The following is an 18,138-nucleotide window of genomic DNA, read 5'->3' as shown; positions in this document are numbered from 1 at the left end:
AGCTGGGGCCACTCTTCATCGCGGTGTGCGGGCCTCTCACTATCGCGGCCTCTCTTGTTGTGGAGCACAGGCTCCAGATGCGCAGGCTCAGTAGTTGTGGCTCATGGGCCTAGTTGTTCTGCGGCATGTGGGATCCTCCCAGACCAGGGCTCGAACCCGTGTCCCCTGCATTAGCAGGCAGATTCTCAACCACTGCGCCACCAGGGAAGCCCAGGCATGCATTACTTTTGAAAGCAGAAAAACAAAGATAACTAGTGAAATGGAAAATTTAAAACCACTGAAGAGAGCAAGCTGAGGCTCTAATAGAAAGTCTGTCATTTTTAAAGTGGGTGGGACTATGGGAGAAGCCAGGTGGCTGGTGAGCCCTTGAGCCTCACAAATAGAGCCATAGTGATGGCAAGGGGTCCACACGAAGTAACTCTCTTAGGTCGGGGTCTCTGGAGGCAGAGCCTGAGACTGGGATTGGAGGACATGTGAGGGAACAAGGAAGTAACAACGGGACAGGGCAGGCGACAGAGCTAAGAAGGATATGTGCTCAGCTGGAGTCAGACTTCAGCCTGATCCAGTGGGAGCTCCAGAGCAGGGATCTCACCAGAGGTGGTCCCACCTTGAGTGGTGGTGGTGGGGACTCCCCCATCCCCCATATACGGTAATGTACTTTGAGAATGTCGAAGAGTTCAAATTAATGCATATAATGGGTCTTGTTCCTGGTGCTTGGCCTGTAGTAGATCTTCAGCAAATGATAGCTAATACTATTATAGTCATTCTTCCCTTTTTTCCTTTTATTTTTTCATGACAGCTCTATTGACATACCATACCATTAACATACAATTCACTTATTTAAGATGTCCAGTCAGTGGTCTTTAGTATATCCACAAAGCTATGCATCCACCACCAGAGTCAACCTTAAAACATTTTCATGACCCTATAAAGAAATCCTATCCCATTAGCGGTCACTGCCCCATTTCCTCCCCAACCCCTTCCTCCCTCCCTGCCCTAGAAATCTGCTTTCTGCCTCTGTAGATGTGCCGGTTCTGGACATGTCGTGTAAATGGAGTCATACGATGTATGGTTTGGGGGCTGGCCTTTTGCACGCTCCTGTTGTTCCGTCGTGGGCTGTGCCGCTCCCCCACCCTCAGCCCTCAAGGGGAGGTCACCACTTGCGTGCCGTGGCTTTGGTTCAGTCATTCGGGTCTCCAGAGAAGGGCAGCTGTGAGCCATTAGCAGCCAACCTGCCCAGCAACTGGCGGACGGACACACCAGCCTGTGAAGGAGCCTAGTGGGGATGCCATTAGAGTCCTGCAGAGTAAATCGTGTGAATGGGCTTCGTTAAGAGTGAAATGAAAGGGATTACCCAGCATAATAGAATAACAGCAGCAGTTACTCAGAAGTTCTGGGTAAACAGAAACGTATGTTGTCCTGGGCAGGGTCCCTTTTTAGCCTCTTCAAGGCTCTTCCTCGAAAGATCAAGCAGGGAATGGAATCTCGGTGACCAAACTCTCACACCCTTGGTGGGAATTTTAATCGGTTCATTTTCTGAAGGATCATTTGACAGTTATTTCAAAAGCCGAAACTATGGGAATATGAAAGACTAAATGATTCCCCTAAGATCAGGACTCCTGTTTTACATCTTATTGGAGGTTCCAGCCATTACAAAAAGCAAGAAAAAGCGTAAGGTTCAAAAGAAGAAGTAAAGCTGTCATATCATATCATTGCAGATGATATGATTGTTTACTTAGAATATCGTAGGAATCTACAAAACAATCTCTAGAACTAAAAAATGAATTTAACAAGGTCCCCAGATATAAACTTAATAGACAAAAATCAGTTGTATTCTTAATACAATTATGTACAATATATACTAGCAGCAAACAATTGTCAAGTGAAATTGTAAAAATAATTCAATTTACAGTAGCACCAAAAACCATAAAATGCCTAGGAATAACAAAAAATATCTTAAGTTCTCTACCCTAAAAATTATAAAACATTACAGAGAGTAATTAAAGACCTAAGTAAATGAAAAGATGGACCACGTTCATGGATCAGAAGACTTGTTAATACGGCATTTTCCCCAAGTTGATCTATAGAGTCAACATAATACCAATCAGAATTCCTGCAGTTTTATTTTGGGTAGAAATCCACAAGCTGATTCTAAAATTTCTATGGAAATGCAAAGTACCTATAATAGAAGAACAGTTTTGAAAAAGAACAAAGTTGAAAGACCTATCCTATCTGATTTCAAGATTAACTATGAACCTACAGTGCTCAAGACTGTTAGGCATTTGGTATTAAAAGATAAATGGATCAGTGCAACAGAAAAGAGAGTTCAGAAATAGACCCAAATTTATATGGTTAATCAGTTTTCATCAAAAGTGCTGAGGCAGTTCTGGAAACAACTTCCAGTGTCCATCAACAGTTGAATGGGTAAACAAATTATGGGATATCTATACAATGGAATAGTTCTCAGCAATGAAAAAATGAACTGTTGATACATGGATGAATCTTTCAAAATTAATGCTTCCATGATTCTTTCATGAAATCTTTAAAAAGTATGCTGGATGAAAGACACCAGAACCACCCCCCCCAAAAGGTGCATACTGTGCGATTACATTTATATAAAATCCAAATTAATCTATAGGAACAAAAATCAAGTTGGTGGTTGCCTGGGACAGGGATGGAGGGAGGGAGTGACTCCAGAGGAGCATCAGGAAACTGGCAGTGATGGGTGCATTCATGACCTTGATCTTGGTGATGGTTTCCAGGAGTGTACATATGTTAAAACTGATCCAATATGCACAGTTTATGGTTCTTCAGTTATACCTTAAGCTGTACCCAAAAGGGGGAGGTGTGTTTTGACCCAGCAGTTCAACCTCCTTGTAAACTTTGGAAACTGATGACCCTGGAGCCAGCCTTTTCTGTCTACTTGTATATGTGGTGTAGTTATCATTTTTGCTCTGCAAAAGTGCCTTGTTGGATTTGTGCCTTGTTGTATGATATTCATAATTAAGAACTTCTATTAAAGAAATATTCAGTGCTTTAATTAATTAATATAAAAATGGCTTTCATTCATTTGGTGCCTACTGTGTGCCAGGCACAGCAGAGCTGTTTCTCACAATAGCAGCTTTGCAGAGTAGCTGTTATTATCCCCATTTTATAGATGATGAAACTAAGGCCATTCAGTTAAAAAGTACCAATGCTGGAATTGGATTTCCACATCTGCCCCACACTGTTCAATATAGGCTCTAAGTGTAAAATGCACAGTGAATTTTCAAGAACTTGAGATGGGCTCTAAGTGTAAAACACACACTGAATTTTCAAGAACTTAATGTGGAAGTAAGGATGTAAAATTAGTAATATTTTATATACTGAATAGATGTTGAAATGATAATATTTTAGATACATTGGGTTAAATAAAATACATAACTAAAATTAATTTCACCTGTTATTTTTTTACTTTTTTTAATGGAGTTGCTAGGAAATTCAAAAATTACAGGTGAGGCTCACATTACACTTCTTTTTGACCAGTGCCACCTCAGAGCTCTTTCCACATCATGTTGTCTATGTGAGAGACAACTAGGAGGTTAATTCAACAGCATATATTTATATTTATTGAGTATAAAATGTATGCTGGTTAAATTTTATAGTTTCCCTTATTGGTACATTTGTTTACTCTGTAAGTCCATTAGCTGCTTAATTTCAAGCAAAAATTGTCAGCAAACAATTTTTTCCATATTTCAGGTCTGGATTACTTTTTTAGATGGAAGGATGTGAACACTCTTAGTTTAAGGTAGATACAGAAGTCTCTGACCGTCAGGACAAGTGCTCCTGTTTATAGAATAATTGACCAGTTTTGTGTTCTTTAAATCAGTGTTCTCTTTTGGGCAAATATGCTGGTGTCTTCTGGTTGGAATGGCATCCATATTTTTATAAACTAAACTACAAATTACTTTGTCCTTTGTTGTTTACTTTATCTGGGAGAAGCACAGAAGCTTCCAGTTTTTGAAGAATCAAGAAATCGTGACTGACCTTTGATCACCCAAATGTATTTTTTGAGTTGGTATACTTTTCCCCCATTACTGGGGGCGGCCCTCCTTCTAGTTTTGTAAATAAAGTTTTATTGGATCACACACGTGTTCACACACTTTCTACGGCTGCTTCCATGTCACAAAGGAAGGCAGAGTTGAGTAGTTGCGACAGAGACTGAAGAGCCTAAAATATTTACTATCTGGCCCTTTAAGGAAAAGGTTGGCAGACCCCGGGTCAATTAAGTTACAGGTGATCCTCAAAAGGAGGTCCATGGGGCTTCCCTGGTGGCGCAGTGGTTGAGAGTCCGCCTGCCGATGCAGGGGACACAGGTTCGTGTCCCGGTCCGGGAAGATCCCACATGCCACGGAGCGGCTGGGCCCGTGAACCATGGCCGCTGAACCTGCACGTCCGGAGCCTGTGGCCTCCAGGAGAGGCCACAATAGTGAGAGAGGCCCGTGTACCGCAAAAAAAAAAAAAAAAAAAAACATGTAAAGTAGCTCAGAACAATGTCCGGCAGATAGTGCACACTCCATATAAGTAATGCTGCTGCTGCTGCTGCTGCTGCTGCTTGTTATTATTACTACCCTAATCATGACCTCCCTTCAAGTCCCAGGTCAGGCACAAGCAAAGAACTGGAAGAAGCTGAGGGTGTGTTTAGGTCGAAGCCACCCTCTCCAGGAAGCCTTCTTACTGGGCCCCAGCATCATCTGTGATCCGTGGCACTTTGGACCTCCAGGGTGGTAGACAGAGCATCTACTTCTGAGTCAGTCTGATCTAGGTAACAAATCCTAGCTGTGTGACCCTGGACAAGTTACTTAACCTCTCTGTGCCTGATCCCATCATCTGTAAAAGGGGACAGTATCTTCCTCGTGGGGGTCCTTATGAGGCTGACCTGAGATGATGCACGTGCAAAGTGCTCAGCTCAGAGCAGATATTCTGTAAATAAAACACCGCTAAACCGTGTTATTTTTACTTTCTGCATTTTATTATGAAAGCACTTTACAGTACTACCCAGCTGTAGACTTTAAGCTCTTGATTGCTAGGAATGGTTGATCTGGGTGCCCTGCTAGGCTCCACCAACACCTGGCATCGGGAGGGAGCTCTGCAAATGTTTATTGCCTCGAATTGGCTGAAGAAACAGCATCCTGCCTCAGCCGAAGAACGGGGAGCAGGCCGTTGCCTTTCTCCACAGTCTCTGGCAGCCACGGGCCGTGGACACTTAGGCATCTGGAAAGATACCTGCCAGTAAAATTCTGAGCGTGATTATACTGGAATCTATAACTCCCAAATTGGCAACTCAAAATCGTAATTTAATATGAAGAATGTCATACTGAATGAGTCAGGTGGGCCTTAACCCCGATGTTGGATCGGCAGCTGACGTTCCAGCCCTGCCTAAGAAACATCTGCTTCTCCCCCTTTGCCTCACAGCCATCCCAGGCCACTGGCCGCCAGCAGGGATCACCGTCTCCAGGCCTGCCTCTTGGCTGCCTGCTGAGGAAATTCCTTACCTGCAGGAGAGATTATTTATGCCTGCTTTCTGTGTGTTCACACCAACCTTTTCCTTTTTAAAATTTTCCTTTTCTTTTTCTCTTTTATGAGTCCCATATTTTTCCTTACCACTGAGACAGAATAAATTGAGTGTGACTAATGATTTGTGACACAAGTTTCACTGTTACAGCTGGCAATGTAAAGATGCCAAGCATTTTCATAAGTGTATACTCAGGCAGGATAAAAGAAAAAACTGCCCAGTTAGAATCTGCTCACACTTTCCAAGCCTAAGTAACACTAAAGACATTAAGGACATTAGTTTTTAAGCCCCAAATTGTACCGGCGTGCATCCCGATTTCCTGGTTGATTTGAGGCACATTTCTGATATTAGAGTATTAAGTTATATGGAGATTGTATCCCAATCCTCTGATTGATTTGAAATGAATTTGAATCAGGGCAGCTTAAAAATTGCTTTTATAGCATCTTTATGACTTGATACCATGGAGAAATAAATATGAAGCTAATGCCACGGAGGGCGTCCTCTTGATGCAGGGGCTGTCTCTGCTGCGGATTTTCCTGGTGGTAATTTAAGGAGATGCTTGTCACCTCCTTACAGCAGTTCATAATTTAAAAACAATCTATACGTGATACTCAATTAAGGCACCATAGAGGCATGTCGGCCACAGATGACTGATGAACAGTCCGAATGGAAATTCTGCACAACTCTTAAAAACACCACTAAACACCACTAAAATCAATCCCCCGTCAGGAAAACCATGATTTATTAATATATTCTCTACCGCTATCGAGTTGTGAATCAATGCGTCCCCAAGTAGAGGACTTCCCTTGTGGCGCAGTGGTTAAGAATCCGCCTGCCAATGCAGGGGACACGGGTTCGAGCCCTGGTCCGGGAAGAGCCCACGTGCCGCGGAGCAACTAAGCCTGTGCGCCACAGCTACTGAGCCTGTGCTCTAGAGGCTGTGAGCCACAACTACCGAGTCGGCAAGCCACAACTACTGAGTCCACGTGTCACAACTACTGAAGCCCGTGTGCCTAGAGCCCGTGCTCCACAACAAGAGAAGCCACCGCAGTGAGGAGCCCGCGCACCGCAACGAAGAGTAGCCCCCGCGCGCCGCAACTAGAGAAAACCCACGCGCAGCAACGAAGACCCAACAGAGCCAAAAATGTAATTAATTATTTTTTAAAAAGCTAGTAGAAAACCAACATAAGTAAAACTTCTTGCAAGTCCTGGTGGCAGGGCCTGAACGTTGCAAGGCCAGCTGGTCATGTCTGCGTCCCACTCCAGCAGGGGAGCCTCGGGGCATGATGAGCACCTGCTGTTTACTGGGCACACGTTGCCAGCATCCGAGCTGTCATCCAAACCTCTCTGCCACCCGTGAGACAGGTATTATTATTGTCTTACAAATGAGGAAGTCGAGGTTCACAAAGGTCAGTAACCTGCCCAAGGTCCCAAAGGACAGAACCTGAGTCTGCAAGAACCTGAGCTCTTACATCCGAGTACCATGGTTCTGATCCTGGCTGCCCTGATTTCTAACTGAGTAACTTTGCCTTGGTTCCTTAACTTCTCCGTGCCTAGTCTTCTCATCTGTAAAATGGAGATGACTCCTGTGTCCCTAGGACAAAGTTCTATTGGGAGGATTCAGGAGATGGTGGATTAAAAAGTCCTCAGGGGGCTTCCCTGGTGGCGCAGTGGTTGAGAGTCCGCCTGCCGATGCAGGGGACACGGGTTCGTGCCCCAGGCCGGGAGGATCCCACATGCCGCGGAGTGGCTGGGCCCGTGAGCCATGGCCGCTGAGCCTGCGCGTCCGGAGCCCGTGCTCCGCAACGGGAGAGGCCACAGCAGTGAGAGGCCCGCGTACTGCAAAAATAAATGAATAAAAAATTCTTAGGGTCCTGCTGCTGCTGCTGCCCTCGACTCACTCTGCCTCAGTGTTTGCCCTTCTTTGGGACAGAATCAGGAGACATTTTTGGGGTTCAGAACTCCTGGACTTCCCAGGAGGTGGGAAGTAGAAACTCCCACTACCAAATACCAGGCTCCTGGGTCCGGTTCCAACCCAAGAAGAGGCTCCCTCACTTCCCACCTGAGTCTCATCCCTGTGTTTTGCTTTTCCCTGTGCCAACTGGGAATATCTCAGAGCCTTGAACTCTGCACCAGAACCCAGGAGAGTGGAGAGTCTTTCATACGTCCCTGCTTTGAGACAGACTTTAGCCTCCTGCCTGACCATCCCGTTGTAAGTTTATCACATGGTCATTGCCTGATTTCCTGTTCAGGACTCCGAAATGTCAAGTTCCTCATTGTACTGGGCAGGGGGGAGGTGGGGATCTCTTTTACCAGAAGCAAGAAGATTCTGAACACAACAGCTCTGCTTGCCGACAGCTCTTTCATCTTTATTTCTAGTCCTCTTTAGGCTTCTTTGCTCATCTAAAAATCCTCATTTGGTCACATTTCTGTGACTTGGGACATTATCAGTAAATGATGAGCCCCCAGGGACCTGGGACGGGAAATGGATGGGACACGCTGATGGCAGAGAAGCCCAGCTCTCCACAGTCCACTGAGACCCCTTCTGAAAGGTCTGCCAGTCACTTGCACAGTCCCCGTTAACACTCCTGTCTCTGCGAATGCCAACAAATAACGGCGTGAAGTCTAAACATAAATGAGTTTTCACAGCTAATTACGGCTAATGCGAGCAACTTTCAAAATTGCCAAACATTCCTTCCAGAATAGTACATTTTGCAACTATGAATTAGGCCTAAAGAGCCAAATTTCATAAACATAATTTAGCATACAACCAAATAATAATACTAAGTGCTTTCCGACCGGCCGTTAGCAGCTCCCCGAGGTGGGTCTAGTCGCACACTCTCCCATTTGGGCGTCTGACGGCACAGGCCGTAAGGCTCGGAAACCCCAGGAAGGCAGTGGAGGAAGCAGTCATTTTCACGGCCCTGCAGCCTGAGTGATCAGGAGCTGTTCACTTCCCCAACTTAACGGCGATACACCCAACCCAGCGGTTCCAGCTGCAGCTTTTAGCCACACAGCTCCGGCCCTGGTGTGGCAGCACCTCCATCCCTCCTGTCATCATTCTTTCCCAGTCCACGTCACCTTGATGTTTGTTTGTGATCGCCAAATCAATGCAGGTCATGATCACTGCAAACATTATAGTAATAAAAACATAGAAAGTGATGCCCGCCCTTGCTAATCCCACCCCACCACCCTGGTGGTGAAATCACCTGTGTGAGTTTAGTGTCTGTTTCTCCCCCATTCAGCTGGGGGTACAAACTCAAGCACACACCCTCTTATATGGGCGTTATCTTAATTTTACAAAGGCAGGATCACACAACACTTCTTTTTACATCTTGCTGTTCATACTTAATAATATATTGGGTGCCTTTCAGTGCCGGTACATGTAAATCAACCTCTTTTTTTTTTTTTTTAATACGCATACTATAATTTATCCAGTCTCCCATAAACGAATATTACAAACAGTGCCTCTGTGAGCACTGTTTATTTGTCCCCACAGACACACCTACATCTGTGGGCTCTTCTCTGGGTATCTCGGAAGGATAAATTTATATGAAAATGGTGGTGTTGGGTCAAGGGGAACGCACAGCAAAATGTCAGAACCTAATAGCACCTAATTACCCTATGAAATGAGTTGTATCTGTTTGCATCCTAATAACAGTCGACGGAAGTAGCTGTTTCTCTCCACCCTTGGCTGTTTTAAGTAGGGAAACCTGGGTCACCTTCCTTTCCATCCCTAGCCATGGTCCAGGGCTGGCAGACCCACACCTGCCCGCAGGTGGGTCTCAGTTCTTGCTGCTGGAGAGTGGCTGTAGTCTCCAGAGCTCCGTTCAAAGTCTCCCAGAACCCTACTAACAAGAAGGGTTAAACAATTTGATCGTATTTCCTTCATACCTTTTTTGAATCATTGTCAAATGTAGAACAGTTCTCTCACCATGAGGGTCCCTCCTGTAGCCACACCCACTCCCAGCCCCCTTCATTCCTGTCCCTAACTCCTAGCAACTATATAATTTTTGTCACTTTAAGAATGTTATGGGGCTTCCCTGGTGGCGCAGTGGTTGAGAGTCTGCCTGCCGATGCAGGGGACACGGGTTCGTGCCCCGATCCGGGCAGATCCCACATGCTGCGGAGCGTCTGGGCCCGTGAGCCATGGCCGCTGAGCCTGCGCATCCGGAGCCTGTGCTCCGCAACGGGAGAGGCCACAACGGTGAGAGGCCCGCGTACCGCAAAAAAAAAAAAAAAAAAAAAAAAAAAAAGAATGTTATGTAAGTGGCATCATACTGTATGGAACCTTTTGAGTTGGCTTTTTAAAATCAGCGTAATCTCCTTGATGCCCACTCAAGATGTGGCATGTGTCAATAGTTGATTCCTTTTTACTGCTGAGCAGTATTGCATTGGTGTGGGTGCCTCTTGACTGTGACCATTTCTTAGACTTTGCTTATTTTTGACGACCTTTACAGTTTTGAGAAGTACTGGTCAGGTATTTTATAGAATGTCTATTGGGATCTGTCTGATGTCTTTTTCATGCCAGAATTATGGGTTTAAGGGAGGAAGACCACACAGGTCAATTACTGTTTTAATCCCAGTCATATCAAGGTACATACCATCAACCTAACATATCATCACTGTTGATGTTCGTCAGTTTCTCCCCTGTAAAGTTATTTTTAAAAAAAAAAACAACAAACCCCTCTTTATTCTTCACTCTTTGAAGGAAGTCGCTATGCACAACCCATACCTAAGGGGTAGGGAGTTATACTCCACCTCCTTAAAGGAGGAATTTCCACATAAATTATCTGTTAGTCTTCTGTATGGGATGTTTGTCTCTTTACCCCACATATATTTAGTCAGTTATTTGTATTAGTATAGACTCGTGGCTTTTTAAATACATTTCCTGCCCCAGTCTTACAGGCACCCATTTCTCCAAGGATCCATAGTTCCTTTTGTTGGAGAATAGAAGTAGAAACCAAGATGTGGCTGCTACGTGTGCTCCCTGCTAGCATGTGTCCTTGCTCCTAGGCACTTGCACCTGACAGAGCAAGAAATGTGTGTCTCTCTACTAACCTGTGTACATACACATCTATATATATTTCCAGATGTCAGCAGGGTTTACACGTTAAGGTAAACACAAGTTCATACTGATGTCTCCAACTCTAATGCATTACCACGTGGATCATTCTAGCTTCCTCCCCTTCCCATACGGGTTTAAAAAAAAAAAAACAACCTTTTTTTATTGAGCTGTATAATTCACATACCGTACAATTTACTCCAGAATTCAGTGGCTTTAATATATTCACAGGACTGTGCAACCATTGCCACTGTCTAATTCCAGACCATTTTTACCATTCTGCAAAGAAACCCTGTGCTCATTAACAGTCATTCCCACTCTCTCTTTCCCCTCTTCACCCAGCAGCCACTAATATACGTTCTTTCGCTATGGATTTGCCCATTCGGGACATTTCTTACAAATGGAACCATACAATATGTGGCCTTCTGCATCTGACTTCTTTAACTCGGCATAGTGTTTCGAGAAGTGGTAAACTCTTAGTCTTTATATGTCCAAACATGTATCTGTTTTGCCCTTAAACTTGAATGATGGTTTAGCTAGGTACAAAATTTGAGGTTCACAAGTACTTGCCTTCAGCATTTTGAAAGTATTACTCCCTGATTCTTTTATGGCTGAGATGCCTGCTACCTGTCTAATTGTCATCCCTTTATAGTACTTTTGCCATGATATCTTTTTTTTTTTTTTGGCTGTGTTGGGTCTTCGTTGCAGTGCGCGGGCTTCTCATTGCTGTGGCTTCTTCTGCTGTGGAGCATGGGTTCTAGGTGCACGGGCCTCAGCAGTTGTGGCACACGTGCTCAGCAGCTGTGGCTCGTGGGCTCTGGAACGCAGGCTCAGCAGCTGTGGCTCACGGGCCCAGCTGCTCCGCGGCATGTGCGATCTTCCCAGACCAGGGCTCGAACCCGTGTCCCCTGCATTGGCAGGCAGATTCTTAACCACTGCACCACCAGGGAAGTCCCACCATGATACCTTTTGAAGACTTTTCTTTCTGATGCTCCATAATTTTTCCATGGCATATGTCAGTATAAATTGATTTTTATTTATCCTATTAGTACTTTTCATTTGAAGACCCATATGTTCCTCCTTTCTGGAAAATTCCAAATAACCCATCCTTTGGGTTCTTTGAACTCATTCTTATTGCTTATGTCTGGGTGTCTGTGTTGTTTTCTGATTCAGCTCCACATTTCTACCTTTTCATTCACTAATTCCCTGTCTGATTCGTGTCTAGTCTAGAATTTATCCCATTTATTGAGGGTTTTGTTTTAAAATTTTAATTCATAGGTTTTATGTCCACCATTTCTAAATTTCCATTACCAACCCTTCTCATTCAATTCATGCCCGTTTCGTTTCACAACATCTTGTTCTTTTTAATGGATATTTGTCCTTTATTGAGTACGTTTGATATCCTAAACATTTATTTTAAGTATTTCTCAGACAGTTTATATCATTGATTTCCCCTGAAGTGAATTCACATTCCTGATTGAAGAGTTTGAAGACTGTCTTACTGGGCTTCCCTGGTGGCGCAGTGGTTGAGAGTCCGCCTGCCGATGCAGGGGACACGGGTTCGTGCCCCGGTCTGGGAGGATCCCACGTGCCGCTACTTAGCATGAAATTTTCACGGATGGTGGACTTTTTTATTTCAGGTTCAGTTTGGGTAAGGAGTATTTGCAGCGGGGGAGGCGGTGGTTTTTCCCTCACTTTTCCTCTTGACCGACTTCTCCCTGTGCAGGGGTTTCGGCCCCCATCGGGGACCAGGCCTCAGGATAGTGCTTTAGAGTCCTGGCCCTCCAGTCATCCTGCGAAACCGTGTTTCAGTTTCGTGACTTGAACCTGTGTCTGTCCTTCCTCCCTAGACCCGTGGGTTGCTATAAGCCTTCACCCAGTGCTGTGCTGGAGACAGCTCCTACCAACACATGAAAACCAATGATTAAGTGTTAGAGAATTGTGTGAGTTGGTTGTTAAACAGCCATTGTTAGAATTTAATTATACAAACTCATTAAGTAAATTATATTGAGACGCAAAGGTAATAAATACTCATACTCGACACTTAACCATTTTCTAATTATCTTGCTCCGTATTATTCTCACCCCTGCTCTTTGGCTGCGTACAGCTCTCGTATGTGTGTTGGGAACACTCCGTGGTGGTGGGTGTGCTCCTGGGCATCTCTTGACCACTCTGGTTCAGTGACATCACGTTGGTCATTTGAAATCGGCCATCGTGAGAATGTTAACTCCATGGAAATGAGTAAACATTACAAATCAGGTCCTTTTTTTTTTTTTCTGGAGCGCTTGTACCAGGGTGTACCAGCCCACCACCACCCTGGAACAGGGCAGTGGTGGTTTTCTTCAGTCTCCTTCCATAAACGGAGGTATTATTAACACCACCCCTGTTTCCAGCCGGGAGCCAGCCTTTATTGCCTCATCTCAGAGAAAGTGCTTTCAATCTTGATTATCTTGTAAGAGCTCAACTCCCACTCATTACTCTGCCTTCCTGCTTTTTTTCTGGTCCATAGAGCTATTTATTTTGGTATTGAAGCTATCTCTGTCCTTTGGGTTTTTTAAAAATATTTTGTCCATCATAGATCTAAGTTTGGAGAGGAGGAGGTACATTAAATGTTGACCATGCTGTGCTATCTTGACTAGAACTCCATAAACATTTTTTTTCAAAAAGATTTTAATATAGCTGTCAGTAATCTTGATGCTAGACAACAAATGATTACATATACCATAGTATATGATTTACACTTTTAAAAATTCTTTGAGGTGTACTTTCCACGTCCTAAGATGAATAAGATACACCAAAAGTCCTTTAGATGCCTGTTGGCTAACCAGCAAGTCCAGTCCTGGGTGGCTGATCTCTGCGACACTAAGCAACCAATGATAAGTTAAAACAGCTTCTCCTAGAGTCAGGACTCCTGGATGGGGGTAAGAACAGCTTTACACATGCAAAATACCAGAAGGACATTTAAAACAGAGAAGATGTTGCCTATTAAATCCCATCTCCGTTTTCACAATGAGAACACGGCAGCTTCCAAAATAAAGCTGTACCCTATGAACAGTGAATAACAGTGGGAATTTGAATTGGGTGTCAATTATAGAGATTTGGAGGAGTGCTTGTAAATAGCTTGTTCTCTCGTGGTGTGGAACGTGTACCTTCTCCTTGCTGCATACATGTCTTCACGTTTTCTTATTTCACTGGCCCTATCTTTGGCTCCTGGACTCAGGGATTCCTGAGAAATATGAAGGAATTAATGAGTAAAAAGTATCTGTTTAAAAGAGAGGGACAAGTCCACCTCCTTATCCCTTCTCCTATTTCAAACCTTTTTCTCCTTCCATCCAGCTATTCCTTTATTTATTTTTTTTAACATCTTTACTGGAGTATAATTGCTTCACAATGGTGTGTTAATTTCTGCTGTATCACAATGTGAATCAGCTATACGTATACATACGTTCCCATATCTCCTCCCTCTTGCGTCTCCCTCCCACCCTCTCTATCCCACCCCTCTAGGTGGACACAAAGCACCGAGCTGATCTCCCTGTGCTATGCGGCTGCTTCCCACTAGCTATCTATTTTACATTTGGTAGTGTATATAAGTCCATGCCACTCTCTCACTTCATCCCAGCTTACCCTTCCCCCTCCCCGTGTCCTCAAGTCCATTCTCTGTGTCTGCGTCTTCATTGCTGTCCTGCCCCTAGGTTCTTCAGAACCTTCTTTTTTTTAGATTCCATATATATTTATTAGCATACGGTATTTGTTTTTCTCTTTCTGACTTACTTCCCTCTGTATGACAGACTCTAGGTCCATCCGCCTCACTACAAATAACTCAATTTCATTTCTTTTTATGGCTGAGTAATATTCCATTGTATGTATGTGCCACATCTTCTTTTATCCATTCATCTGATGATGGACACTTAGGTTGCTTCCATGCCCTGACTATTGTAAATAGAGCTGCAATGAACATTGTGGTACATGACTCTTTTTGAATTATGGTTTTCTCCAGGTATGTGCCCAGCAGTGAGATTGCTGGATCATATGGTAGTTCTATTTTTAGTCTTTTAAGGAACCTCCATACTGTTCTCCATAGTGGTTGTATCAGTTTACATCCCCACCAACAGTGCAAGAGGGTTCCCTTTTCTCCACACCCTCTCCAGCATTTATTGTTTCTAGATTTTTGATTATGGCCATTCTGACTGGTGTGAGGTGATACCTCATTGTAGTTTTGATTTGCATTTCGCTGATGATTAGTGATGTTGAGCATCCTTTCATGTGTTTGTTGGCCATCTGTATGTCTTCTTTGGAGAAATGTCTATTAAGGTCTTCTGCCCATTTTTGCATTGGGTTGTTTGTTGTTTTGCTGTTGAGCTGCTTTTATATTTTTGAGATTAATCCTTTGTCAGTTGCTTCGTTTGCAAATATTTTCTCCCATTCTCAGGATTGTCTTTTGGTCTTGTTTATGGTTTCCTTTGCTGTGCAAAAAGCTTTTAAGTTTCATTAGGTCCCATTTGTTTATTTTTGTCTTTATTTCCATTTCTCTAGGAGGTGGGTCAAAAAGGATCTTGCTGTGATTTATGTCATTGAGTGTTCTTCCTATGTGTTCCTCTAAGAGTTTGATAGTGTCTGGCCTTACATTTAGGTCTTTAATCCATTTTGAGTCTATTTTTGTGTGTGGTGTTAGGGAGTGTTCTAATTTCATTCTTTTACACGTAGCTGTCCAGTTTTCCCAGCAGCACTTACTGAAGAGGCTGCCTTTTCTCCATTGTATATTCTTGCTGCCTTTATGAAAGATAAGGTGACCATATGTGTGTGGGTTTATCTCTGGGCTTTCTATCCTGTTCCATTGATCTATATTTCTGATAAACATTATTTTTCATAGACATGTACCTTCTACTCTATGGCTGTTATATAGGCCTCAAAATATTTCCTTCATCTCTCCCAAGGTCATTCACCTTTTCTCCCTTCTCTCCTTGTCCCCTAGTACTTTCCTGTATGAGTTACAAGAAACAGGTTAATAATGTATTATATATATATGAGTTATCCTCGAAAAGATTGTGGATGTCACGTATGCTGCCTCCTTATTTATCATATGCTGAATAATATTATGCATTTACTATAATAATATGTGTTCTTCACAGAAGAAACCACTGGAACCCCCAAGTTACCTAAATGGAAATCCTTGGCCCCCTAATGTTTTTTCCCTTCCCTGCAGGTATCAAAGCTGTGTTCTCAGGCCACTACCACAGAAATGCCGGGGGCACCTACCAGGACCTCGACATGGTGGTATCATCTGCCATCGGATGCCAGCTGGGCAAAGACACCCACGGGCTCCGAGTCGTGGTGGTCACCGCTGAGAAGATCGTCCATCGATACTACAGTTTAGATGAGCTGAGTGAGAAGGGAATAGAAGACGATCTGATGGATTTGTTGAAGAAAAAATGATTGCCTATTATGATTTATTCACTTTTCACTTCTACTGTTTTTTCATTTTGGAAGAACAGTAGCTGCACACAACCCCATATTGAAATAAAGAAGTGTACCAGGCAGATTTGTGAGTTTATGTCCTTGCGCTTCAGTCAGAGAGCTAGGCCCTGTCATAAATGATACTTAAAATAGAACTGCCCTCCCTATGCAAAAGAGAGGGGAGGAGCCTGGGAATGAAAGAATAAATGATATTATTAGAATCTCTCTGCATGGGTGATTGAATAAGTTCTGCTAATGATGTGTCTCTCAACTCTGCTCTGAATCAGATGGTTTTCTGGCATCGTATGGTAAATGTCAACCTGTCGATCTCAGTCACACCCTGATATCCAAGTGTGATCTCTGATGATTCTTTGAACAAAATTCATCTGATTATAGTAAACCGTGGTCACAACTCCCCAAATGCTAGGCAAAACGAAGATCATCTCCTTTCCTTCCTAACAAAACAAATAATTGTGTTCCGTTACCAGAGCCAGAAACTCATCTGGCTGAGGAGCTGAGTAGCCGACATTTACTATTAAAGTCTGGGACATCTGTTATGGCCGATGATGAAGTGGATACAAGTCAAAGCTCGAGTTTACCTTCATGGCGGCTAGAAAAGTCACCTTTGCACATAAATCGTCCATATTCAAAAACCTCATCCCGGAGACTAGAACCGAAGCCCTAAAAGACCGCCTCTGCAGTCATAGGCAAGCACGTCTGATTCACTCACGTTCGCATTCGCTGCTGCAGTAACTCCCTCCGCAGGTGGATGTTCTCGTGTGATCGGAATCATCCTCCGTTTATGAGACTCTTAGCTCTGTCTACTTTGACAGAAAACATGGGAATTGATGCAGAGTTCTTCAGAAACCAAGCAGAAATTCCTGTGGGGCAAAAACAGTGCTTTCAGCCACGTTATCTAAATTGGCACCAATTTTGATTAGATGCGCTGGTGCAGGATCCCTTGACCAAGGAGCGTGGATGGGTTAAAATCAGCATTGTCTTTGTTGAATCTACCTCGCTGCAGCTTCTCTGCGGCTCCTGACCACTGCGTAATTTTATCCATGTCGCCTTTTCCAGCAGTCATCCTGGTGGACAGGGAGCCTGGGTACTCGCCATCCTGCCAGGAAAACTTCACAGCGTTATGCAGTAGCATTCAGTCATTCTAACAAAACAAAACAAAAACACAAAAAACTGGTTGCAAATGAACTGCAAAGTCCATTAAATTAAAAGACTTTCATGTTAAAAAGCTTCAGTCAGTGTAGCAAAACCATGTGAAATTAAATAGAAAGATAACTGGATATATAAATTCAGAAGGAACAAAAGACAAGAAGTTAATTTTACTACAGATCGGTGACACACCATAGCTCATTGTTAATGTGGCAAGAAATTAAAAATTTTCAAAATCAGAATGCTCCTGTTTTAGAGTTCTGCTGGATTCTTGCTTCGCATTCGTTTTTCTTTGCAACAGACGGGGATAGAAGAGATCAAGAAGGGGAATTCAGTAAGAGGCGTAACGAATAAGCCATGCGTTTGAGGCCTGGGATGTGGTAACTTCAGAATCGGACGTGAGCAGTGTGAACCAGGACCATCAGTGTGGATGTGGGTCTCCTGGGGGAAATGGGGAGAGTTTAATCACCGCGGACTGGAGCTCTCTTTGTCACGTCACCTGTGCAAAATGCTCTAGACTGTGGCACTTGGGTTTGGGGAAGGATATGGGAATAATTAAAAGTAATTGAAATGAAACTTCTAAATCTCCTTCTCCAAAAACCTAATAAGGAAGATAATTGATTCAAAACACAGCAAGAATATGCTACGAATAGGGAATCCTATGAAATTCTCACCATTTTTAAAGTAACCAAACAGCAGTATTCCCCAATGGTGATAGGTTCAGAAAGCAGTTAGGAAATGATAGTGTATCATTCTGATAATAATTACCAATGCGTTCACTTATGAGTCCTTTTTCTTTAAAAAAAAAAAAAAGATATTTTTTTTTAAAGTGCCTTATACTGAGATAAACAATAAAACACACCATGATCATAAGTGCTATGGTTTCGAATGTTTGTTA

At 43.4% G+C, this 18,138-nt stretch overlaps 1 protein-coding gene across 1 annotated transcript in view; it reads left to right on the top strand.

Annotated features, from left to right (window-relative positions):
* The window catches only part of CPPED1 (calcineurin like phosphoesterase domain containing 1), a 116,059-nt gene extending 99,761 nt beyond the window's left edge, over positions 1 to 16,298 (top strand). The window contains exon 4 of the mRNA XM_032603755.1: positions 15,823 to 16,298. Coding sequence (XP_032459646.1) covers positions 15,823 to 16,052 — 230 coding nt within the window. The 3' untranslated portion in view covers positions 16,053 to 16,298. The remainder of the gene's footprint in view (positions 1 to 15,822) is intronic.
* Positions 16,299 to 18,138: the final 1,840 nt, after the last annotated feature.

The sequence above is a fragment of the Phocoena sinus genome, chromosome 15 (genome assembly GCF_008692025.1).
Source record: "Phocoena sinus isolate mPhoSin1 chromosome 15, mPhoSin1.pri, whole genome shotgun sequence".
NCBI classification, from domain to species: domain Eukaryota; kingdom Metazoa; phylum Chordata; class Mammalia; order Artiodactyla; family Phocoenidae; genus Phocoena; species Phocoena sinus.
The sequence above is the reverse complement of the archived record's forward strand: the minus strand, read 5'-3'. Positions and strand labels throughout refer to the sequence as shown.